Source organism: Oncorhynchus tshawytscha, linkage group LG27, assembly GCF_018296145.1.
Source record: "Oncorhynchus tshawytscha isolate Ot180627B linkage group LG27, Otsh_v2.0, whole genome shotgun sequence".
In the NCBI taxonomy this organism is placed as follows: Eukaryota; Metazoa; Chordata; class Actinopteri; order Salmoniformes; family Salmonidae; genus Oncorhynchus; species Oncorhynchus tshawytscha.
In genome coordinates this window covers 14,032,738-14,059,014 of record NC_056455.1, presented here as the reverse complement: position 1 = coordinate 14,059,014, position 26,277 = coordinate 14,032,738, and the positions used below count along the sequence as shown (strand labels likewise).

At 43.2% G+C, this 26,277-nt stretch overlaps 2 protein-coding genes across 3 annotated transcripts; one reads left to right on the top strand and one right to left on the bottom strand.

Moving 5' to 3' along the window:
• Positions 1-290: 290 nt before the first annotated feature.
• Positions 291-6,844, top strand: plbd1a (phospholipase B domain containing 1a). The gene is made up of 11 exons (XM_024390429.2): positions 291-529; positions 3,509-3,731; positions 3,814-3,897; positions 4,019-4,160; positions 4,255-4,395; positions 4,582-4,726; positions 4,940-5,140; positions 5,252-5,392; positions 5,504-5,689; positions 5,818-5,924; positions 6,004-6,844. The coding sequence occupies exons 1-11, from the start codon at positions 469-471 to the stop codon at positions 6,178-6,180; spliced, it is 1,608 nt and encodes a 535-aa protein (XP_024246197.1). The 5' UTR covers positions 291-468; the 3' UTR covers positions 6,181-6,844.
• A 2,735-nt stretch (positions 6,845-9,579) lies between these two features.
• Positions 9,580-24,540, bottom strand: LOC112226131 (heat-stable enterotoxin receptor-like). 2 transcript variants are annotated; one of them, XM_024390416.2, is made up of 28 exons: positions 24,455-24,540; positions 23,757-24,102; positions 23,470-23,582; positions 22,986-23,053; positions 22,538-22,756; positions 22,226-22,344; positions 21,938-22,034; positions 21,735-21,840; positions 21,109-21,265; positions 20,439-20,524; positions 20,205-20,322; positions 17,583-17,664; positions 17,090-17,192; positions 16,810-16,872; positions 15,771-15,842; positions 15,261-15,365; positions 14,916-15,002; positions 14,476-14,608; positions 14,204-14,341; positions 13,884-13,972; positions 13,703-13,794; positions 12,781-12,939; positions 12,130-12,322; positions 11,569-11,743; positions 11,296-11,394; positions 11,042-11,136; positions 10,875-10,951; positions 9,580-10,775 (listed from the first exon to the last, which is right to left on the bottom strand). In XM_024390416.2, exons 2-28 carry the CDS (start codon positions 23,965-23,967, stop codon positions 10,571-10,573), a joined length of 3,261 nt encoding a protein of 1,086 aa, XP_024246184.2. In that variant the 5' UTR covers positions 23,968-24,102; positions 24,455-24,540; the 3' UTR covers positions 9,580-10,570. The 2 variants fall into 2 exon arrangements, with proteins under 2 accessions (XP_024246184.2, XP_042163421.1); XM_042307487.1 differs by having other exon boundaries at positions 23,757-24,528.
• Between the last annotated feature and the right edge of the window lie 1,737 nt (positions 24,541-26,277).

Sequence of the window (26,277 nt, the reverse complement as noted above, 5' to 3'; positions counted from 1 at the left end):
AAGTATTTTTACTTAAGTACTTTACACCACTGCTGTACAGTGCATACAAGTATGCCCCTAATGCAATTCTGAATTTAAATACATACGCAGTGCAATTTCAACGAACTTTTTTGTCAAATTAACGAATAATTGTCTTTTGTTGAATTTATATAACAACATTCCAAACTTTTTTGGACTATCTAATCCAATTGTGGTATGATTCCACTATTTTGATCCGTTTGAATCAGTTTCAATAGCTAACTTTTATTTTGAAGGCAAATAACTGATTCCACTATTGTTGCTCATGCTAATGTTGTTCAAAACACGTTTGTGATAAATTCCCCACCGGCTCCACCAATAAGGAAACTATAAACTTGAACCAGACTTTCAGTTCCCTACTGTTTTTATTTTGTGAATAGTGTGATTTATTCAGGTAACATTCATATCTGTAAATCACGCATCTAGGATCTGTATTTACTTCGAACAGAAATGAAGAGGCTGTGTCTTTTGTTTTTTTTCTATGTTGCTGCGACTGTCGCCAGTGCTGATGGTAGGTGATACATTGTAGCCGAAGTTATTTTGTGAACTGTACACCGCGAATGCGCTAATCAAAACACAGTAAATTAATGTGATGGGTCACAATTGGTTTACCGACATAGAAGAAAGAGATAACATGTGGGCTAGACAAAATAGGCTGACATCTCCGATAGTGAAACTAACAGTGAAACGTACAGGGTTGTAAATCAAATCAAATGTATTTGTCACATACACATGGTTAGCAGATGTTAATGCGAGTGTAGCGAAATGCTTGTGCTTCTAGTTCCGACAATGCAGTAATAACGAGCAAGTAATCTAACTAACAATTCCAAAAAAAACTACTGTCATACACAGTGTAAGTGGATAAAGAATATGTACATAAGGATATATGAATGAGTGATGGTACAGAGCAGCATAGGCAAGATACAGTAGATGATATCGAGTACAGTATATACATATGAGATAAGTATGTAAACCAAGTGGCATAGTTAAAGTGGCTAGTGATACATGTATTACATAAGGATGCAGTCGATGATATAGAGTACAGTATATACGTATGCATATGAGATGAATAATGTAGGGTAAGTAACATTATATAAGGTAGCATTGTTTAAAGTGGCTGATATTCCCATGATTAAAGTGGCTGGAGTAGAGTCAGTGTCATTGACAGTGTGTTGGCAGTAGCCACTCAATGTTAGTGGTGGCTGTTTAACAGTCTGATGGCCTTGAGATAGAAGCTGTTTTTCAGTCTCTCGGTCCCAGCTTTGATGCACCTGTACTGACCTCGCCTTCTGGATGGCAGCGGGGTGAACAGGCAGTGGCTCGGGTGGTTGATGTCCTTGATGATCTTTATGGCCTTCCTGTAGCATCGGGTGGTGTAGGTGTCCTGGAGGGCAGGTAGTTTGCCCCCGGTGATGCGTTTGCAGACCTCACTACCCTCTGGAGAGCCTTACGGTTGAGGGCGGTGCAGTTGCCATACCAGGCGGTGATACAGCCCGCCAGGATGCTCGATTGTGCATCTGTAGAAGTTTGTGAGTGCTTTTGGTGACAAGCTGAATTTCTTCAGCCTCCTGAGGTTGAAGAGGCGCTGCTGCGCCTTCCTCACGATGCTGTCTGTGTGAGTGGACCAATTCAGTTTGTCTGTGATGTGTATGCCGAGGAACTTAAAACTTGCTACCCTCTCCACTACTGTTCCATCGATGTGGATGGGGGTGTTCCCTCTGCTGTTTCCTGAAGTCCACAATCATCTCCTTAGTTTTGTTGACGTTGAGTGTGAGGTTATTTTCCTGACACCACACTCCGAGGGCCCTCACCTCCTCCCTGTAGGCCGTCTCGTCGTTGTTGGTAATCAAGCCTACCACTGTTGTGTCGTCCGCAAACTTGATGATTGAGTTGGAGGCGTGCATGGCCACGCAGTCGTGGGTGAACAGGGAGTACAGGAGAGGGCTCAGAACGCACCCTTGTGGGGCCCCAGTGTTGAGGATCAGCGGGGAGGAGATGTTGTTGCCTACCCTCACCACCTGGGGGCGGCCCGTCAGGAAGTCCAGTACCCAGTTGCACAGGGCGGGGTCGAGACCCAGGGTCTCGAGCTTGATGACGAGCTTGGAGGGTACTATGGTGTTGAATGCCGAGCTGTAGTCGATGAACAGCATTCTCACATAGGTATTCCTCTTGTCCAGATGGGTTAGGGCAGTGTGCAGTGTGGTTGAGATTGCATCGTCTGTGGACCTATTTGGGCGGTAAGCAAATTGGAGTGGGTCAAGGGTGTCAGGTAGGGTGGAGGTGATATGGTCCTTGACTAGTCTCTCAAAGCACTTCATGATGACGGATGTGAGTGCTACGGGCGGTAGTCGTTTAGCTCAGTTACCTTAGCTTTCTTGGGAACAGGAACAATGGTGGCCCTCTTGAAGCATGTGGGAACAGCAGACTGGTATAGGGATTGATTGAATATGTCCGTAAACACACCGGCCAGCTGGTCTGCGCATGCTCTGAGGGCGCGGCTGGGGATGCCGTCTGGGCCTGCAGCCTTGCGAGGGTTAACACGTTTAAATGTCTTACTCACTTCGGCTGCAGTGAAGGAGAGACCGCATGTTTCCGTTGCAGGCCGTGTCAGTGGCACTGTATTGTCCTCAAAGCGGGCAAAAAGTTATTTAGTCTGCCTGGGAGCAAGACATCCTGGTCCGTGACTGGGCTGGGTTTCTTCCTGTAGTCCGTGATTGACTGTAGACCCTGCCACATACCTCTTGTGTCTGAGCCGTTGAATTGAGATTCTACTTTGTCTCTGTACTGGCGCTTAGCTTGTTTGATAGCCTTGCGGAGGGAATAGCTGCACTGTTTGTATTCAGTCATGTTACCAGACACCTTGCCCTGATTAAAAGCAGTGGTTCGTGCCTTCAGTTTCACACGAATGCTGCTATCAATCCACGGTTTCTGGTTAGGGAATGTTTTAATCGTTGCTATGGGAACGACATCTTCAACGCACGTTCTAATGAACTCGCACACCGTATCAGCGTATTCGTCAATGTTGTTGTCTGACGCAATACGAAACATCTCCCAGTCCACGTGATGGAAGCAGTCTTGGAGTGTGGAGTCAGCTTGGTCGGACCAGCGTTGGACAGACCTCAGCGTGGGAGCTTCTTGTTTTAGTTTCTGTCTGTAGGCAGGGATCAACAAAATGGAGTCGTGGTCAGCTGTACTGTGGTCGAGACCATTTTTTAAAATTAAATGCAGAACATAATCCATTTAAATCAACGATAAACCCAGGAAATTCCAAAGCTCACATCGTGTTTTTGTTCTGATTAGTTTAATATTTTTTTGTAACTTTTTGGCTATACTACACAAATGGAGCTAGAAACATAAGCATTTTGCTGCACCTGCGATAACATCAGTAAATCTGTGTACACGACCAATAAATTTTTATTTGATAATGTCAATAGGAAAAAATACTCTAATATTTCTGTTGAAAGTTGACGTGTAATTGCCTGCTTTACAGAAATGAAAGCAGCCACAGTGTACTGGGATGCTACACATAAGACTGTACAACTGAAAGAAGGAGTGATAGAAAAAGAGGGGGATGCATATGGATACCTCAATGACAGCCTCTCTCAAACGGGCTGGAGTGTACTGGAGATCCGTGCAGGGTATGGGGAGACCCTTGAGCATGATGAGGTCACCTACTTCCTTGCAGGATACTTAGAGGGCTTCCTCACTGCACCGTAAGTGCCTTGGGCATTGTTGCATGTCAATTCAATTTCTGATCGACATTGTCATGTTTAATCTTATTTTGTTTTTCATCAGGCAAATGATTAGTCACTACGCCAACATGTATCCCCAGCTGATCAAGGACCCCAAAGTTTTAGGTCCAGTGGAGCGCTTTATGGTGTGAGTGGGTTTTTTTTTATCCTCAGGAATGAAATCCAATAACCATAGTGAAAAGCCAGGTCAGATCCACATCCTGTCCTTTGAGGATTTTGAGATGTGCTCTGCTCTATGGCTCTATCAGGAAGCAGGACTCGTGGACCAGGGAGCAGGTGAAACTGAACAGGAGCTCTGATCCTCTGTGGCACCACACTGGCTTCATAGTTGCCCAGATGGACGGACTTCAGGCGGGGGTCGCACACTGGGCCAAGAAACAAGGCAAAGAGGTGCGCTGATATGTAGAAATGGATCCATGGATCTTCATTCAGTGGCACAATGTGATCTCTAACCTCTTTCTGACTGGTGTCTCCCCCACTTTAGCCTTTGTCCCTATTTGCTGTCCAGTTCCTGAATGCGGTGGGAGATCTGCTGGACCTGATTCCAGCCCTGGTCCCTGGCACTGAGCCTCCTCTCGGACATTTCAAATTACCCGGAATGGGCCACTGCTCTGCCCTCATTAAGGTTAGAGGTTATTCTGCTCTTGCTATTGAGAGATTTATTCTGGACAGATCATTAGTGATATCAAATAGTGTGGATCTGTTATTGACTTACATCAGTCTTGTGTAGAACTCAATATGGTTTTCCCTCTATTTAGTACAATCAATGTTTCTATTGCACTCAAAACCAGTCTCTCTCTCCCCCTTCTAGATGCTCCCTGGGTTTGAGAACCTGCTGTTTTCCCACTCTAGCTGGTATACATACGCTGCCACCATGCGCATCTACAAGCACTGGGACTTCCACCTCAGTGAGCCCCACACTGCCACGGGCAAGCTGTCCTTCAGCAGCTACCCAGGTAGGTACAGCACTGTATAATGGCCGCTGTGACAGTATAAATACTTCTCGTGGCTGAAGATATACTTCAATATTTTGGAAGTGCTAGGTGTAGCCCCTCTACATTTTCATATAAATGTGTATATTTTTGATTCATGAAAACTGTCAATGTTGTTAACACGCTTCAGAATTCATCAGTACAGAAACAGATACTGTGAGAACACCCTCTACACAGGCTTCCTGGTGTCTCTGGATGACTTCTACCTCCTGGGCAGTGGCCTGATGATGACCCAGACTACCAACAACGTCTTCAACACGTCCCTCTTCTCCCAGGTCACGCCCCACAGCCTGCTGGCCTGGCAGAGGGTGCGTCTGGCCCACTCCCTGTCACACACTGGGGAGCAGTGGGCCAATACCTTCTCCAGATACAACTCTGGTGAGGGAGGTGGATGACACATGAAATCTTGTCCTGGTTTATCCCTCTGATAATGGTCTACAATACAGAATGCATTTTTTTCACACATTTCTTCTCTCCCTCCCTCTCTAGGCACCTATAACAACCAGTACATGATAGTGGACATGAGAAAAGTGACCCTGGGCCATAGTATAGAGGATGGGGCTCTGACAGTAGTGGAGCAGATTCCTGGCCTGGTAGAGTTCTCTGACCAAACTCAGGCCCTGCGCAGGGGTGAGCAACACGGATATAGTACTGCCAATAGATGCACATCTTAAGCATAAACTTAGCAGAGATAAAAATCCCTGGAGGAGAGAGTAATTGAGCAAGATCTTCCTTTCCCAGGTTACTGGCCCTCGTATAACGTGCCTTTCCACCCAAAGATCTACACCCTGAGTGGCTATGGGAAGATGTGGGAGGAGTACGGGGATGACTTCTCCTATGACCTCTGCCCCCGGGCCAAGATATTTCGTCGGGACCAGGCTGAGGTTAAGGACCTAGACTCCCTCAAACACATCATGAGATACAACGGTGCGCCTACGTTCCATTTTCTTTTTACTCTGGTTAGCTTTTAGTTAGTTCCTATAGTTAATTTGCTCCCGACATTCTCTCAGCTCTCGTTTTGAGTAGCTGTTAACGGTGTTCCTTTCTCTTTTCAGACTACAAAAATGACCCCTACTCCAAGGGTGACCCATGCAAGTCCATCTGTTGCCGTAATGACCTGAGGGAGAAAGACCCCAGCCCAGGAGGATGCTATGACACCAAGGCAGAACCTTTACTAGCGTTCATTCAGTTCGATCTTTAAATCTTTGAAGATCATATAATAAACATCTGTCTCTCTGTAGGTGACTGATTTCCACATGGCGCAAGAGTTCAGAGCGGAGGCGGTGAACGGTCCCACGACGCAGGGTGACCTCCCTCCCTTCTCCTGGGAGGACTTCAATAGCACGGCTCACCAGGGTCTGCCAGACCACTACGACTTCCCCTTCATCAGCATGCAGCCTGCACTCTTCATGCCCTGAGAGGTTCCATAGGGGAGGAGGGAAAAGGTTGGAAGAGTTGCCTATGGGGTAATGGTGGAGGGAGGTTAATGCAGATAGTATTCAAGTCTATCATCTTTATTTACAGTCCAATATAGTAAATCAGCCTCGGGGAGAAATGCTGCAATAATGATCAAGCTTCAGGGAATTCTTACTTTATGTGTGTTTTGTCAGTAGCCTACCTACTTTTTTCTTCATGCACTCAGTTGACCTATGTCTTGTGACATTGACTAAGAGTTGCTGCTGTACTGCTGTCATTTAGACATATTTTGAAAGATGCTGAATCAATTTAGAAAATGATTGACGCCTGGTTTGTTCGGTGCCAAATACTAGGTTTTTAAATTCAGGTCAATGACCTATACCTAGATTGAAATTCAGTACCCTTTGTATTATAATCAAATCCTGACCTTGAAACTAATTACAATCATGTTGTCATATGTTGAATTCACTATATGATAATATCAATGCTATTCTCAGGGCTCTTGATCTCATGTTTGTTGCATGGCCTGCTGCTACGGTGGGTGTTTCTGTTTTTATACATGGAAGAATATCTTTCAACTTTGTACTTGTTTGATGTCTTGGAAAGCTGCACTTCAGAAATGTATTTTCTATGATCGTTGTTAATAAATTTGAACAGTGCCCATAACTTTCATATCTTTATTCACTTTTATGTGCACCCTCAGCTGAACACATCTTATCCAGTCAAATATGACTTTTTCTGGTTCAAGTTTCTCTCTCTCTCTCTCTCTCTCTCTCTCTGTCTCTCTCTCTGTCTCTCTCTTTCTCTCTCTCTCTTTCTCTGTCTCTGTCTCTGTCTCTGTCTCTGTCTCTGTCTCTGTCTCTGTCTCTCTCTCTCTCTGTCTCTGTCTCTGTCTCTCTCTCTTTCTCTCTCTCTCTCTCTCTCTCTGTCTCTCTCTCTCTCTTTCTCTCTCTCTCTCTGTCTCTCTCTCTCTGTCTCTCTCTCTGTCTCTCTCTCTCTCTCTCTGTCTCTCTCTCTCTCTCTCTCTCTCTCTCTCTCTCTCTCTCTCGGGACACATTGGTGATTCATCCTTTCCTACAAAAGGAAGAACTGAAACGTCTGTTGAGAGACTCCTCCCCTCCGTTGGCCTTTCTTTCCCCTCGTCTCTTTCTCTATGTCTGGTCCAAATGGTTTCACTGTATGTTATTCTCTGGCTCACACACACACACACAGCTCCATGAGGACAGAGTGAGGCAGCAGTAGTGTGGGCATTAATTACATGACCAGACATCAACATGGCAAAGAAGACCTGTGATCCGGGCACAAGGTGGGACAAACTGCTCATCACCTGTATCCCCTTGATAAGGCCAAAGCCAGCAACAGGTGAGTTTCACTGCTCTGGTTTGTCTAAGGGCTCTATTCAATCCATATCGGGGAAATTCAACATTACAGTGTGACTAGAATTTAAAGACAATGTTCCCACGTTAGCAGAGTAAACACTGCAGATGTCTGCTCAATAGAAAATGACCTTTACATTTCTACAGCGATACAGATTGAATAGAGTCCTAATCTTGGTTGTCCTCACTTATTGTCTGCAAAAGGAAAAATATTTATTTCACTGGCTTCTCTATAGTATGGCATTGATATGGAGCCCCATACCCATTGGCTTAGCGATGGATACAGCATAGTCATTGATACAGTATTATGGGGACTTTGCCATCCTTTTCCACCAGAATCCCCACTCCACAAATGGAGTAGCGACGTTCCTCCCCAGTATGACCCGGCGGTGAGTCCAGCTGTCTGGATATCAGTGGTCGTCATAGTGAACGGCTCCATCTTGGCAATGTTTCTATGGTTCATCATATACAAAATGCAGGCAAGGCGCAATCACACTGCAGGTAAGGAATGCCATTGAGGTTAATGGACAATGTGTATTTTTATCTGTTTCACAGCAAGTGTTTTGTTCAGTGCTTCCATTTGAGTGAAGTGGGGTTGAAGACAAATTAAGCACGAGGCTCCTCTAGTTTCTGTTCCCCTCTGATAGGCTCTCTGGGGACTGCCCTACTGTCTATTTTACTCTTAGCATGCATCCGTTGGGTTTTGAGGACCAAAAAAGTATTCTTCACACCCAATGACCTCATACTTACACACACACACACACACACAAATAAACACCCAAATGGCAACAGTTGCTACTTACTACATGTGAGTACACCACTGAATGGTAATGAGATTACTAGGTTAGCTCCATTACATACAGGGATACATGCCCTGAATACCAGCCCCAATTTACATCCCTCCTGCTCACAGTTCGCTCTGTGTTGAGCTGGATAGAAGACATAGAACAACCATTTAACTTAACAATGTTTGGAATTGAGTGATGGGTAGAGGGCCGGCATTGTTGTATATATTTCTTAATTTTGCTTTTCCGAGAGAACATTCTTCTTAACTCTATCCAATTGCTGCCAATTATTCTATGATTCAGATTAGAAGTATAGGTCTTCTTTATCATGTTGATGTAGATTTCTCTTTAGGAAGAATAATGCTGGGTAATGCTTGTTTCTGCTCCAGGTGAACCAGATGCAGGACTTAACCCTCCAGCTAAAGCCCTGCCACCTGTGGAGGGAGACTGTACATCAGCCGTGGTACAGAGAGAGGAGGAAGCCCCTCCATCCTGTCCTCAGCTGAATGGTGGGCCCCAAACATGCTTCAGGCAGGAGGTATCCACCTACAGCGGGGCCTCGGTGTGTGGCTCTCTTGGGGAGGTAGGCGGCATGTTCATGTGCAATGGTCTGAGGGATCATTGGATCCCACTTCCTGCCACTGAGTTGGGGGATGCTGCTTTGGTGACCACCAAGACTGTGCAATGCTCCGACTGAGAGGACATCATTTTGACATATAAAACCACATGGCCATTGTTAAGCAAACAGACTTATTCTTTGCAGTATTGTTGGTACAGTATAATCATTTAGATGCACGTGTTTACATTTGTGATGGTGTAGGAGTAAAGACAAACTTGTGAGAGAATACTATGGGAGACAACTATGTACTTGTGTTTCTATACTTAAATATTGTCAAAGACAATAAGACAAATCTGAGTAGATTGGGTTAACTCCAATAATAACATGGCTGTTATAGGATATTTCTATTTGAACTCTTATTCTGTGTAGATTTTGCTAGTAGTTTTAGAATGAAGGTATTATCTGGCCAATTATATGGCTATATGTCGTGCTGTACATTTGTGTATGATGTGGAAAAACAACATGTAATTAATCAAATGCAGTGAAATGATGCAATTTGTCTATGTGTCAATGTAAAACCAGTTGTAAATATTACTCTAAAACGAGCAAAAATTTGGAATAACATTTACATTCACTCTATAATTCACTTTTAGATAATGTAGAAGTAAAGGTGACAACTGCTATTAACCTGGGGATATATTTGACACATCACAATCAACGAAACACAAACTTATTATGTCGAAATTTTACTCCGACTCATATACAATACAGTACATTTCAATAAGAAAGAGGTTATCTGACCTCAGAGATGTAGAGGCAAGGTTTTTGGTTAAACAAAAGTATACTGATCTTTTTACAGAAAGTTATTTGGTTTCAATTCAGTGGACACACTTTAATAAAGGTTGGAAACCCTCAAGAAAAATTGTGGGCCTTTAAAATGACAGCATTTCAGACTACTCTATCAAATTTGAGGACAAAAACACATTTTGTACTATGACCCAATAAAATGCCCTGAGATTATAATGAGAAACTATGAACCGAGATTACAATGAGAAACTATGAACCAATAAAATGCACTGAGATTACAATGAGAAACTATGAACCAATAAAATGCACTGAGATTACAATGAGAAACTATGAACCAATAAAATGCACTGAGATTACAATGAGAAACTATGAACCAACACTGTGTGTATACATCATTTATAAGATGTAATCATCACGTTATTGATGGCAATATTAAGCTTTAGTATTATTATTATTGTGCTTCGGTGATAATCAGTGATATTGTTTTGAACAATTGTTCTTTGTTGATCGCTGAGAGAATGCAGAAATACTCAAATTTGTCTTTTCTTCGGGGGCTTCTTAAAATAGAGTACCATCCTGTTCCTTGGTTTACTGGTTCAGGTTTTCCTAAAGCATCTCCGTTACAGACTATTTATGGAAAGTCTCCACACATTTTGCTCATGTGACCCAAAATAACCTTTATCTCAAACCACGAAACCATGTCTTTTACCCAGAAATTCCTTGGAAAACAGTCAGGTTTCCTATGTATAAGGCATTACTGTAGCTATTGTATCAGGTGAATATAAGACTACTTGACTCCACTGTCACCGTTTGACAGCGTGTAGTAGCGCTGTATCCCCACAGGAGGCAGTCTGGTCCTGGGTGGCTACAGGTAGGTGCTGGGAATGTCTGTGATGGCCAGGTGTAGGTACTCTGGCAGGCCGTCCTCCTGGCTCCCATTGGTCTCCCTCCTCCTGACTCTGGTGGAGAGGGTCTTCCTCTTCTCTATGCCGTTGGTCCCCGGCCCTCTGTTCTCCAGGCTGGACACAATCATCTCAGACAGATCCTGCTGTAGCCTCTGGAAGTTCTCCCTGGGACCAGGGACAAGAGGTTTGGATTATTTGACATACATAATGCTGGATATGGGTGATAGATACTGTATAAGTTCAGAATGGGTGGTTTCTACTCACGCTGTCGGGGGCATTGACAGGTTGTATTCTGTCCCTGTCACCCCTGTTAACCAGTATGTCATCTCATTGCCTTTACCCTATAATACATACACAAACATACAAATTGTTGGCATAATATGAACTCTATACTCACAAAACCATCGCATAGCTTTATGAACCCAGCTTACCTTCAGAAAGGTCTCTCCTCTCTGCTCATACTCAAACTTGCAGTCTGTCCGTTTGAGGATGTTTATGGTGGACTGGCTGACATGGATTCTTAGTGCTGGAGAGGAAGCAGGATGACACCTCTCATATGGTGAACTATGGTGAATATACGCTGCTAGAATGGAGCTATGCTTGTGATAGCTGAGGAGAATGTATGTAAGTGTTCATCCCAGTGGTTATGTTTGATGTGTCGTTGTCTGTGTGTGCTGTCTCTTACGCAGGCCTGTGGACTCCATGCGTGAGGCAGTGTTGACCGTGTCTCCAAACAGACAGTAACGTGGCATCTTGTTCCCCACCACACCCGCCGCACACGGCCCTGTAAATACACCAGACACAGTGACAGCTAAACACACAGCAGGCAGTGAAAGTGTTGCTAACAGGGCTGTATTGGCCCAATGTTATGAACTTAAAATAAAACTAAATTGTGAGAAAAGTTAAGATCTATACAAACTACTGTATGGGCCAGTTATATTGTGCTGAGATGGGGTACCTGAGTGCACCCCGATGCGGATCCACAGGGGTATGCCCGGAAGGTGTTGGAGCTGGAAGGTCCCTACGAAAGCTAGGATGTCCAGGGCCATGTGGGCGATGTCCACTGCGTGCCGGTTGCCATTGCGCCGCGGCAACCCTGACGCCACCATGTACGCATCACCGATCGTCTCCACCTGGCAGAGAGAGAAGAAGAGACAATATCCCTCTGAAATTTCATCTGAATACAATAATAACATTCATATTTCATATGAAAACTGTTGTCCCCACTCAACTATTCCATCTCAAATGGTATGAATGCTTTCAATTCCATAATACTACAGTAACAACAGTACTGTAGATTCTTCTTTAGTACAGTGGCTTGCGAAATTTTCATTTTTTTTCATTTTTTTCATTTCTCTTCACCAATTTGGACTAATTTGTGCATGTCCATTACATGAAATCCAAATAAAAATCTATTTAAATTACAGGTTGTAATGCAACAAAACAGTTTAAACGCCAAGGGGGTGAATACTTTTACAAGGCACTGTATGTGAACATGTCAAGCCTCAGTCCCAACTACCTTGTATACATCATGGTGGTCCAGGATCCTGTCAAAGTTCTTGTAGATGTCGTTGAGCATGTCCACCACCTCCATGGGCGTGCTGTACTGGCACAGGGTGGTGAAGCCCACGATGTCGCTGAAGTAGACCGTCACCTCATCAAACAGCTCTGGCTCCACACTGCCCGTCTCCTTCAGGGAACGCACCACTGGGCTGAGGAAGGAAGCAGGGGGACGGGAGGTTAGGCTGAGCAACTCCTTATCGTTCTGTTGGCTTCCAAAAGCTAAATAGGCTGGCAGGTGTGTTAGGGTTAAGCGTTAAGAGGATTAGGGTTGTTAGGCTTGAGCCAGGATGTGGACATAAAGCTCAGGTTATGGTTAGGATGATAGCTAGGGTTAGAGTTGAGCCAGGATGTGGACCTAAAGCTCAGGTTAAGGTTAGGATGATAGCTAGGGTTAGAGTTGAGCCAGGATGTGGACATGAAGCTCAGGTTAGGGTTAAGGTTAGGATGATAGATAGGGTTAGAGTTGAGCCAGGATGTGGACATAAAGCTCAAGTTAGGGTTAAGGTTAGGATGATAGATAGGGTTAGAGTTGACCCAGGATGTGGACATGAAGCTAGTGTTAGAGTTAGGGTTAAGGGTTAAGGTTGATCTGGGATGCATGACATACGCTGGCAGGAGCAGGAAGTTGAGCCTGTCAGCCCTGTCCCTCTCAGCCTTGTACAGAGAGGTTCTCTCCTCCACCAGGTGCTCCAGGTTCTTGGAGTACATCTGCAGCCGACGGATCAGGTTGTCCATGTAGCTCTCATTAGCCTGGTTGTGCAAGTTGCTGAATGATTGTGGAACATGGAACAAAAATGAGCAAATCTCTATAATGATAAAAGCCCAATAGCTCAGAGAATCTTTAACAAGAGAAAAATCCAAATTGGAGATTGTCTATCACTCCAACTTTTGCATGAATAACGCATTGATAGAACTCTACATTTCTAAGACGTCTGTATGTTAAACACAAATCAGCTGTTTACATGCCATGGCTTTTGGTTTGTAAAAAGGGTTTTGATTGACTAAATGTACTGAGTGTACAAAACATTAACAACACCTGCCTTTTCCATGATATAGACTGACCAGGTGAGAGCTATGATCCCTTATTGATGTCACTTGTTAAATCGACTTCAGTCAGTGTAGATGAAGGGGAAGAGACACGTTAAAAAATTATTTTTAAGCCTTGAGGCAACTGAGACATGGATTGTGTATGTCTTCCTTTCAGAGGGTGACAAGTGTTTTGAATGGGGTATGGTAATAGGTGCATGGTGCACTGGTTTGTGTCAAGAACTGCAACGCTGCTGTTGTTTTCACAGTCAACAGTTTCCTATGTATATCAAGAATGGTCCACCACCCAAAGGACATCCAGCCAACTTGACACAACTGTGGAACACTTTGACACCTTGTAGAGTCCATGTGGGATGCAACTCAATATTAGGATTGTGTTTTGTACACTCAGTGTAAATATGGAATATCAGGCATTATGTACACACACACAAACTCACACATCATGAACACACACTCACACTCTCATAAAGCACTGGGCTTACCTGAATATCTTACCCAGAGATCCCTCTATCTTCTTGAAGTCTGGCCTCCTCTCTGGGTCCTCTTCCCAGCAGTTCTTTATCAGCATGTAAAGCTGCAGGAGACAAGTACAATGACAACCATACATACAAACTAACACAGATATGCATGCGTACGTGAGGAATGCTATGAGGGGCCTTGTACCTCCGCCTCGTTTTCTGCTGCTGTTTCAAAGTTCAGATCTGGCCTGAAGAAGCCAGTTTGACTTGGGTACTGCACCATGTACAGCTTCTCTGGGGAGGAAGGAAAGGGGAATTCAGTTGACAGCCATGCCCTCATTTACAGTAAAATAATACGAATTTCACTCTCCTTTTGCATAATCCCTAACAGAATAGTATTTACATGTAATGGCCAGCAGGAGCCGCTGTTAAATTACCACATAGACATAAAAACCTGATAACTTTTACTATTGCTGAAAACTGTTCTGCATGACTCTCTGACTCTAGCCGCCAGACCGTTGTTACCTGCGATGTCGGAGCAGGCCTGGGTGAAGAAGGGGTTCTTCCTCAGTATGATCTCCTGAGCGATGATGGCAAAGCTGTAGACGTCGCCCTTCTGGGAGATCCCCTGCTTCCGGAGGTGTTCTGGAGCCGTCCACAAGTCTGACAGAAAGGAGAGGGACCAGAATGGGATATCAAATCACTCCCCGGCTTGTGTTTTTTTACTAACTTCATGGCATAATACTTTCAGGTTGAATCATTTACTTGTGAGGGACATAGCGGGCAGAAGGCTTCACCTTTGCAGGGGTTGAGGATGGTGTTGCAGCCAAAGTCTGTGATTTTGACCACCATGCGGTTGTCCACCACACAGTTTGAGGACTTCAGTCGGCCATGGACCTCAATGTTGCTGGAGTGGAGGTAGGACATGCCCTGAAACCGCCACCAGGGTGAGCCCCACACAGCTACAGCATGCAACACCAGTGGTTCCCAACCAGGGGTACAAGGACAACTAGGGGTACTAGGACAACTAGGGGTACTTGAGAAGACTCATGAGACCATAGGGTTACTGGTAAAAAGCACATGAGGGGGTACTTAAGGGGTACCGTGGCCAGAGCAAAATTCAGTTGGTGGTACAGTAAGCAAAAAAGGTTGGGGGGGCACTGGATTACACCATATTACAATGTCAGTGCATTTACCCACAGTAAACACATAGTACAACCAAACTACATAAGCATACCTTAGCTATGTCATACATGACTGATATCTTGAATTCCAAGTCCATGAAGGTCTTTTCAGGATAGGAGATTGTGTCATTAAGGACATACTGTAAAGACAGTGAATTACAGAGTTTACTGCAGCTCAGTTTATGCTTGAGTTTTTTTTGTTTCTGCCTGGTAAGGTATTTGAAAACTGAGTGAATGTAACTGTGATTGTGACCCAGGCGCTGTCTGTAAAGGAGTCCTGTAATCAACATGTGTGTGTGTAAATGTCATTTGCTTATCATTGCACAATGAAGATATATGGGTGGAAAGTAGGCCACTGATTCCCACCATAAAGTCATGTTCTCTGCCAATCCTCTTACCCTCAGGGATCCCCTCTCACAGAATTCAAACACTCCAAACAGGCCATACTCAAACTTCACCGTGCCATAGAACTTGGTCAGGTTGTAGTAGTCAATACGTAGGAGCTGAGAGAGGCAGAAAGAGAAAGAGAAAGAGAGAGAGAGAGTGAGTGAAAGACATCCTCTCATGGCTGGTCTTGACTTCCTCACACTCATTTACACACTCTACTTTTATCACCTAGTTGCTCACATAAGGTCACATTGGCTATCTCCTCTGATTGACAAGGAGATAAAAGATTCCTCCATAGGGCCACAAAGCCACAAAACACACACACACAAATCCGCAAACCTCTGTTGTTCACACCACATCAAGATAAGCAAATATGTGGTTGACCTTGAGCTCGGGCCACATAGACACTCAAAATTGACACTAGATCAGTGGATAGCTGACTGGACTACTGTTTGAATCAGCAAGTTAGGAGAACCACAATAGCGGCAGAGAGGAAATAACATCATTAGCAAGAACCTTACAGTGTTGAGCTCAATCCTCTGGATCTCACTGAAGTTGCCATCTGTGTGTTGTAGCTCCTTCAGGATCACGGGCTGAAAATAATAAATCCATAATAATAGAGGAGAAGTTATGCCCATTTCAGCCTTTGAGAGTAGTTACTGGTGGGTCGTTCCACCAATTCAGTACCTTTCAAGAAGTGTAACTGTCACAAAGAGCACATATTCAACTTCATGAAAAACACTTTCCACCCCATCTCAAGAGGTTAAATAAAAATAGGGGGAATGGAAGCTTGTTGTGTGCAACAAGCTTCACAATTTTTAAAAAATTGTTCAAACATTTCTAGCCTGTCTATCTATGGGTAACAGGGTTGACGTTTTATGCTCGACCTGCTCAGTTTTCCACCACAAAACACCAGAAAATTGCCACAAAGACTAGAACCAGCTCATCTGCTTTTACACTGTGATTTGACTATTAAGGGAAAGGGGATATCTAGTCAGTTGCACAACTGAATGCATTCAACTGAAAATGTTCTTCCGCATTTAACCCCAACCCCTCTGAATCAAAGATGTTCATTTTGAAAAACATATTTAAAAAGGAATAGTTATACCATACTAACGACAGTTCAGTTCAAGTAACAGGCTTGACCTTAAAATGAGGGACCAACGTAAATGAACCACTAATCACATGAAATAAATAATAACCTTCAGAAATGACTTTGTCAAAGCAACAAAATAACTAGGGCTTTACAATGATGGTGAAATATGGGGGTTAAATGGGTTATAATCTTCCTAGAGGTCAGAGAGGGGGCACAGAGGGACATGTCACAATGCTGAATGTTTGCACTTTAGCAAGTCTTTATTGATGTATTGAATTCTCCATGTGGTCTATATTAAGGGCAATTCATTTAATATAACATGCTTTTAAAATGTTATATTGGTGCACAATTTGTCCTAAAAATATCTAATGGACACAAAGGGAAATCTTTCACGGAACGACCCTGGTATGACAACTCACACCACGTGTTTAAGTCATTTTATGGACCAAAGAGTGTAATGGCACCTTTTTGTCATAGCGAGCCCTGTGAATCTGGTAACAGCTGTCCTTCCTGTTGTCTTCATCGATCTGATATAGAAAGAAAAGGGGATAAATAATTTGGAATAAATCCCTGGGTATTAGAGAACACAGGGAGTATCAGCATGTAAATGAAAGAATTTCAACCAACATCAGTGTAACACCAGCTTGTGTTGGCCATGCATTATGGGAGTTTGAGAAATGACATACTATAAATAGAAACATACAGGCAAAAACATCATGACAAGGAGGAGGTGAGGGAGGTCACCTTTAGTGAGACCAGGCTTAACTCTTTCCCATCCAGCGGACCAATCAGGTCTTGGCTGATGTGGGACCACCTCTTTTGGTTTTGACGTTCCTTCATGTTCTGCCTATTGGCCATAAATCAAATCAAATCAGAGTTTATTTGTGACATGCACAGGATACAGCAAGTGTAAAGAGTACAGGGAAATACATGCTTGCAAGCTCTTCCTCAACAATGCAGTAATACTAAGTAATATAAAAGAAAAATACACACAGGAATATATACTATATACAAGGTAAATATCAGTACCAATCAATGAAAGGGATTCTGGTGACAGTTGTGTAATCAGGTTTAAAGTGACTGAGCAGTAAATATAATAAATATAATAATAATAATAATGTTAATAATAATAATAATAATACATAGACAAACACAGAGGTGAGTGAGACATGTCATTAAGTAACAATGTGATTGGACAGAAGTGAGAACACAGAAGTTGGTGTGGTGCATATTTGACCTGTAGAAGATCAGAGCGATGGCAGTCACCACCACAACACTGGCACTCAGGACGATCACAATGATATCCTCAGTCTTCAGATCTGGAATCACCAACATAGAATAAGTATTCCCCCCACCAATACCTCATCTTCGTACCAAGATGTAACAGAAACTTCAAAAGAGCTTGTGTACTAGAATAAACTTTGTACTGTTACTAGTAGCACTAGTGTTGATATATAAAATAAAACAAAATTGTATTTGTCACATGTGCCGAATACAGCAGATGCAGACCTTGCCATGAAATGCTTACTTACAAGCCCTTAACCAACAATGCAGAGTTTTTAAAAAGTAAATAAACTAAGGAGAAAATAGTAACACAACAAAAAAACTATGAAGAGGCTATGTACAAGTGGTAATGGTAGTGAATAAATGTGAAGGGGTAATAGAGGTAATATGTAGATTAGGCTAAAGTGACGATGCATAGATAATAAACAGAGAGTAGCAGCAGTGTATGTGAAGAGTGTGAATGAATGTGTGAAGGTGTGTGTGTGTGTGTGTGTGTGTGTGTGTGTGTGTGTGTGTGTGTGTGTGTGTGTGTGTGTGTGTGTGTGTGTGTGTGTGTGTGTGTGTGTGTGTGTGTGTGTGTGTGTGTGTCAATTTGCATGTGTGTGTGTGGGGGTGTGTGTTGGAGTGTCAGTGTAGTATGTGTGAGTGTGTGGTTAGAGTCCAGTGAGTGTGTGGTTAGAGTCCAGTGAGTGTGTGGTTAGAGTCCAGTGAGTGTGTGGTTAGAGTCCAGTGAGTGTGTGGTTAGAGTCCAGGGAGTGTGTGGTTAGAGTCCAGTGAGTGTGTGGTTAGAGTCCAGTGAGTGTGTGGTTAGAGTCCAGTGAGTGTGTGGTTAGAGTCCAGTGAGTGTGTGGTTAGAGTCCAGTGAGTGTGTGGTTAGAGTCCAGTGAGTGTGTGGTTAGAGTCCAGTGAGTGTGTGGTTAGAGTCCAGTGAGTGTGTGGTTAGAGTCCAGGGAGTGTGTGGTTAGAGTCCAGTGAGTGTGTGGTTAGAGTCCAGGGAGTGTGTGGTTAGAGTCCAGGGAGTGTGTGGTTAGAGTCCAGGGAGTGTGTGGTTAGAGTCCAGTCAGTGTACATTGAAATAAATGTATGCACTCACTACTGTAAGTCGCTTTGGTTAAGAGTGTCGGCTAAATGCCAAAAATTGAAATAAAATAATGGGGTCAATGCAAATAGTCCGGGTAGCCATTTGATTAACTGTTCAGCAGTCTTATCGCTATGGGGTAGAAACTGCTTCTGACCTGTTACTAGAGCGTATACAGTGCATTCAGGAAAGTATTCAGACCCCTTGACTTTTTCCAGATTTTGTTACGTTACAGGCTTATTCTAAAATGTATTAAATTGTTTTCATTTTCCTCATCAAGCTACATACAATACCCCATAATGACAAAGCAAAAACAGGTTTTTAGAATGATTTGGAAATGTATTAAAAAGCCACTCCTGCATTGTCTTGGCTGTGTGTTTAGGGTCGTTGTCCTGTTGGAAGGTGAACCTTCACCCCAGTCTGAGGTCATGGGCGCTCTGAAGCAGGTTTTCATCAAGGATCTCTCTGTGCTTTGCTCTGTTCCTCTTTCCCTCGATCCTAACTAGTCTCCCAGTCCCTGCCGCTGAAAAACATCCCCACAGCATGATGCTGCCACGACCATGCTTCACCGTAGAGATGTTGCCAGGTTTCCTCCAGACATGATGCTTGGCATTCAGGCCAAATAGTTCAATCTTGGTTTCATCAGACCAGAGAATCTTTTTATCATGGTCTGAGAGTCTTTAGGTGCCTTTTGGAAAACTCCAAGCAGGCTGTCTTGTGCCTTTTACTGAGGAGTGGCTTCCGTCTGGCCACTCCACCATAAAGGCCTGATTGGTGGAGTGCTGCAGAGATGGTTGTCCTTCTGGAAGGTTCTCCCATCTCCACAGAGGAACTCTGGAGCTCTGTCAGAGTGATCATCAGGTTCCTGATAACCTCCCTGACCAAGGCCCTTCTCCCCCGATTGCTCAGTTTGGCCAGGCGGCCAGCTCTAGGAAGAGTCTTGGTCGTTTGAAACTTCTTTAATTTAAGAATGATGTAGGCCACTGTGTTCTTGGGGACATTCAATGCTGCAGACATTTTTTGGTACCCTTCCCCAGATCTGTGCATTGACACAATCCTGTCTCGGAGCTCTACGGACAATTCCTTCGACCTCATGGCTTGGTTTTTCTAAGACATGCACTGTCAACTGTGGAACCTTGTATAGACAGGTGTGTGCCTTTCCAAATCATGTCCAATCAATTGAATTTACCACAGGTGGACTCCAATCAAGTTGTAGGAACATCTCAAGGATGATCATGGCAAATAGGATGCACCTGAGCTCAATTTAGAATCTCATAGCAAAGGGTCTGAATACTTATGTAAATAAGGTTTTTCTGTTTATTTAGTTTTATAAATTTGCTAAAAATTCTAAAAACTTTGCTTTGTCACTATCTGGTATTGTGTGTAGATTGATTAGGAGTTTTTTTTAAATTAATTTTAGAATAAGGCTGTAACATAACAAAATGTGAAAAAAGTCAAGGGGTCTGAATAATTTCCAAATACACTGTATGCCATTACCGTTAGGGTTGATTGGCTTGTCATCTGGCAGTTGGGACCCGGGCCAGGGCAGTGAGGGGGTGCTGTCCTCCACTCTGGTCTCATTTATGGACGTATCAAACACAAACAGGGTTTTGTACTGGAGGGGAGGTGCAATGACAGCGTTATTAAGTGATCATTAAATGATGTCCTGCTGCTGTTTAACAGGGGACGGACATGGTGACCATTCCAACAGTTACATTGGATGAAGCCTACCTGTTTATCGATGGTGGATGTGTAAATCACAGAGAAGTTCACGTCCCTGTCCCCATTCTCATCCAGCACGTAGTTTCCCCCCATACCTGCACACAGACACTATTATGTCTAACCCTTTAAGAGTATCACCATTTATCCTCCTGAGCAGAAAACTGTTGACTGAAACACCTGCCCTTAACAACCAGTTGCTCCCTTATTATAGCACAAATAATCACACCTCTGTGAGCAACAATTCCTACGGCCTAGTGCCATTATCAAGGTTCAGGTTGGGAAATGTTATCTAATACAAGAGGTTGCGGAAGACATATAACCAGCTGAACTACTATGGTCCTCAGCTATAAATGGACAAAATGTGAAACATTGACCATAAAAGTCAGCCAAGAGAGAACACTCTAATTAGCCATGTACTGCACTGTATAAAAAAAATCTAAGTGAATGGGATTCTGCATAATGTGTGGCCTTTCGTTCCTGTGTGGAGAATGACGGAGGTTTGCGAAAGTTACCGTTGGACGAGAGTCAAAGATCAGATGCTAAAGGTTGCCGCCGAGCAGCTTTGCCAAGTCCAACAAGTATAGGTTCTCACCATTGCCTGACTTAAAATGTTATGGTGTTTAAATGGAGGACTGAGGACAGTATGGACCAGGGCTCTGGCCATTAGGCCCTCCTATACCTTGAAAAGAGACATTCCTGAAGGGGTTTACATCGGGGAGCTCTGTGGCGGTTGGCTGTGTTGCTCTGCCTCTCAGCTCACTGGTCAACCTCTGCCTCAGCACATGGCCAAAGAGCAACACGCCGTCATGGTACCCCGCCACATAGTCATTTAACTCCTGCAACAGGAGAGGGGAAGCAGTGAGGAAGACGGAGAGACAGAGAGACAGAGAGAGAGAGAGAGAGACAGAAAGAGAGAGAGAGAGACAGAGAGAGAGAGAGAGAGAGAGAGAGAGAGAGAGAGAGAGAGAGAGAGAGAGAGAGAGAGAGAGAGAGAGAGAGAGAGAGAGAGAGAGAAAGAGAAGAAAGAGACAGAAAGAGAGAGAGAGAGAGAGAGAGAGAGAGAGAGAGAGAAAGAAGAGAAAGAGAGAGAGAGAGAAGAGAGAGAGAGAGACAGAGAGAGAGACAGAGAGAGAGAGAGAGAGAGAGAGAGAGACAGAGAGAGAGAGAGAGAGAGAGAGAGAGAGAGAGAGAGAGAGAGAGAGAGAGAGAGAGAGAGAGAGAGAGAGAGAGATGGTATCTCTGTTCAGACATAAGGAGGTCAGAAGAATTGAGGAATGAAGATAGATGAGTTGAGCAGAGACTAACCGTGCTGTTGTAAACTACTGTGTTGTTGTATTGTCTCTCAGGCAAGGTGAGCACCAGAACATTGTCCATGCTTGGGTTGGCAGTCATGTTAGTGTGATACCCATGGCTAGAAAATAGAAAAGTTACATGGTTTCAACTTTCAATCAGTGTCCCCCAAAAAACTATGTAATGCAGTGTAACAAACTGCCAAAAACCAGTCTCACTTATAGATATCGATGAGGATGAAGACAATTTCAGGGGGAATCGTTGTTTCGTTCTTTATAGTGGTGATGTCATCTGGGGTTCCACAGAGAATGAATACTGAAAAACATTGTGCAGGGGTGATACAACTGTGTGATGAAATAACACCTTAAATCATGTAGCTAGATTACAAAAGTTGTGTTTTTAGTAACCATTGGTTTACTTCCTATTCGTGGTGGAAACAGTGGCTGGTGTGTAAGGCATGGATAAGACTTGACATGGTATTGAAGAAGACAGAGGGAGATACACACCGTTGCTGTGTCTGTTTTCAGACTGAATAGCTTTCTTTAGCTCTTTCTTGCTGCGTAGCATCTCTCTTGAGATTGACATAGCAAACTGGACCGAGGGTGCCTCCAGAGCATTGATGTACCTATGATGATGGCAAAAGGGAAGTGATGTAACGGTGCACCATGGAGCACCCAACAACAAACAATCAATCAAACTTACGTATGTATGTTACAGTGTTACAGTCTACCATACACATGCTATGACCATCTCTGTACTGTCTGTATGTGTGTACATGGCGGAAATCCCCTTTCAAATGCACAGGTGTTCCATCTCACCAAAAACAGTCTTCAGTTTGGTCTGCCTTCTTGTAGACATAAGCCCTCCCCCAGTGCATCTTCAGACCATGTCTGGTGAAGTTCCAGAAGTGGACAAAGAAGTTGGAGATCTTGCGTGCCGGGGGCAGCAGGCGGGACAGGTTGGCCTTGTAGTCACAGGACAGACCGAAGCTCCCAGCGGAGATGATGGGGATAGTCAGGGTCAGGCCTATCTCCACGCTGAGAGACACAGACCGTGGGTCACAATCTGTCCTTATCTTACAGGACAGCATATTATAAACCAGCATAAAATAAACACTATTATCATAATCACCTAGTGGGTCATTTACCACACATACACATCATCAACTACTAATAATCAGGCAAAACAAATGCTTGTTCAATGGGGATGACAGAGACGGGGATCATTGACATGTGTGTGTGCGTGCAAGACAGAGAAAGTACTTACTCCACCATAAAGAAAGTGGCAAATGTACAGGAGGGTCCCAGCATGGCACATCCCACCTCACCTTTAGTCTGGAGCACAAACAAATGCGTATATAAACATAGGCACTCATATTGTTGAGTAATGGGGAAGGGCTTGTCCCTGTCTCTTACTCTTTCTGAAATAATGTCATCTTTATTAATCTTATAGGCCCTCTTCATCAGTTCAATTTGAATCTGACTGAAATTGCTGTTTAGCTTCAGTATAGTCATTGCGGCATACGTCCGTAAGAATGAGAACTTCGCCACCTGATGTCTTAGAACAGTTTCAGTAGCCAAGCGGATCCAAAGGATATGCCTACAGTGAATGGTTGAAATTACACTTCAATGGCAATTCATCTTCTCATCTAAATCAGTCAACATATAATATCTTCAAGTCGCAATGGTCTCCTGGAAGACAATGTATCAAGATGAGAATGGACATTACTGTCTAAAAAAGACTGGCTCACATGCAGGGACTTGAGTATCTCCACTCCCTCACAGGTGCTGCTCCCACAGCCTCTTCGTTTGTACAGCGTGGTGTTGAACCCATTGAAATTAGCCGTTAACTTGGTGTTCAAACCTGGGCAAGGGAAAGAGTGTTGTAGGAGGATGAGATAATAACGGTTATCAAGCATAATGAAATGTCCAATAGGTTTGTGTGGTAGATTACAGCTTAATTTTGTTTATCACTGACAAATTAATTTCATGTTGACAAAGTAAATTCAAATGAAAAAAGAAATACATGTTTCTGTACCTGCTGCCATGTTCAGTTGCCAGTCCGCTTCAATTGCTTGCAACACTGCACCCTTTACAAACCTGAGGCTCCAGTCTGAGGTTTGATCCTCCAAAAGTACAACGTTCATGGTGTATCTGGGTTTGGATTTCATGCATTTGTCCAGCATTCGGCTCTCAACAAGTGCCACAAATAAGACTCCCACGCAAATAATTTTTTTTGAATTCAGCATTTTGATGCTGTACAGAACAGGACTTAATTTAAAAAATATTGTAAAAAAAAAAAAAAACTCCTATCTAAATCCAGATGTAGACACCCCCTTAAGGGCTGAAGGCCACTCCAAACCAAAAAGGTAGAGAAGTTTGAACTAGTAAAAAGGAAAAAGGTTGTTTAAAAAAATGGGATGTTTAAAAAAACTTGTCCATTTTAGTAACCTACTTCAATTTTTAGATATAAATATAAAATGAAAAACAATGTTAGAACTAGAACAAATTAACACACTAAGTTATTTGCAATCACATGAGACACACCTACCAGAGCTAAGGTAGAACAAGAAAAAATGGGATAGAAAGAACGTCATTTTTTTAAAGAGGTGAAGTTGTTTATGTCAGCTCAACCAACTCTCTGGATAAAGTAATGGTAAATGAACAAAAAAGTAGACAGCCCTTTGATATTAAAAGTAAAAAGGTTAGAAGTAGTAGCGAAGGCAATAGACCCACCTGTGAGCGCTTCAGTGAGATAGCACCTGTCAGCCACTCTGTCCCACGCGTTAATGAACAACCACCAGGTGACAGATTGTGCACACAGACGAGGGAGGGCAGCTATGCCTGACACCTACAGTTCATTTATTTATATATCTCAATATGAAACTGAATGATTTAATCATGTTAATAAAGATGCGATTTGTCGACCCTGTCAACTTATTGGAAGAATCCTGTAGTATGCAGAACACCCTATAGAAACATTGTAATTGCCCTTATTAACGTATTGTAGGCCCTGCAATAATCTACTTGCCTCTGAGAGTTTATCTCTTTAAGCATGGCCTTTATTGAGTCTCTATTGTTTCCTTGTATAGGATACAATAGAGAGTAGGCCTAAATCCAATGTTCAACTGACTAGTAGAAGGAATTGGAGGAAACAATGTCATCAGGAGGAACAAAAATACAAGAGATGAAAAGAAAGACAGGAATGTTGACAAGGAGGCATGTGAAAATCAAACAGGTAGATGTGAAATCGTATTGAGGACAATGGAAATGACATAATTATTATATAGCAACACAGTCTAGAATGTCCCAGAAACTCCAGGTTCAATAGACGGGAGAGTTTTTCCTGTGAGAGGGGCGAAGGTCACAAAGGCCATAAAATGGATGCCTTGTGTGTTGCAGATAAATTTGTTGGTTATAAAACAAGTTGATTGCGAGCCTATAAAACGGTTTGCTAGCCCTTTAAATGGGCAATCTGCAGTTGTAACAATGACAAAGTGTACTCTCAGCCACAGTTTAGGTAAAAAGCTGAGTAATGGGGCTGGAGAAATGTAACCACTCTCAAATTCATAGATAAAGCTATGGATGCCAGGTCTGACCCACCATGATACCAAACGATAGCTTTAACCATGTTTTGGAGCTATGCCATTTTTGTTTACATTTACACTGTTTTCAAACATTTGAGTAAAACAAGCATATATTTGATGGTTCTGATGGGATACGACAGTTGAACTAAGCTCATGAGATATTTATGAGCTATATTCTTCAAGAATCAATGGGTACATGTCACTAATATATAAATCCAAAAATGGACAACTGCGGATTGCCCCTTTATAGCATGCACACCACAACATTTTGTGAAATATACACATTTTGGAGAGACATATCAACTAAACATTTTCATATATTCATAGACGATTACAGTTTTATTTTCAGTTATCCAAAACATGTTCCACATAAAATCATGAGAACGGCTTGCAGAAATACATAGTCCTTCTCTATGACAGAGCCTGTGTGTAGTCTAGACTATAAAACATTTTCCAGGCTTGCTTGTGTGTTTGAGCTGCTATATTCCTCTCTTCCTCACTGCCCTCCTCCTACGATTGTGCCCAATCTCTACGTGTATCATTCATTATCACGCTCATTATTGCTCATGTTTTCACATTACTGTTGTTTTGCTCCTCATTGAACAGAAAATCATGACCGATGCTCTTGCAGTGTATGTGTATTGTTTGGGTTGCCTTCGTGTATTTACTCTGAGTGTGCATCTCTTTCTGGCATAAAAACATCTTCGCCCCAATACCTTGAACTCTGACAGTAACTCCATCATGTTCTGAGGCAATGGGCTGTTAGTTCAGTTTACTCAAGTCATATACTCTGCACACACTCTTACATGTACACCGACGTGTTCAGGAAGGAGAACTGGGCAGCGGTGCTGTAAAAAAGTATGTAAACATTACATTGAATGTGTCTGAGTGTAATGACTGGGTTGGTTTGGGAAATCCATTCATTCTGCCACAAGAACACACACACACACACACACAGAGAGAGAGAGAGAG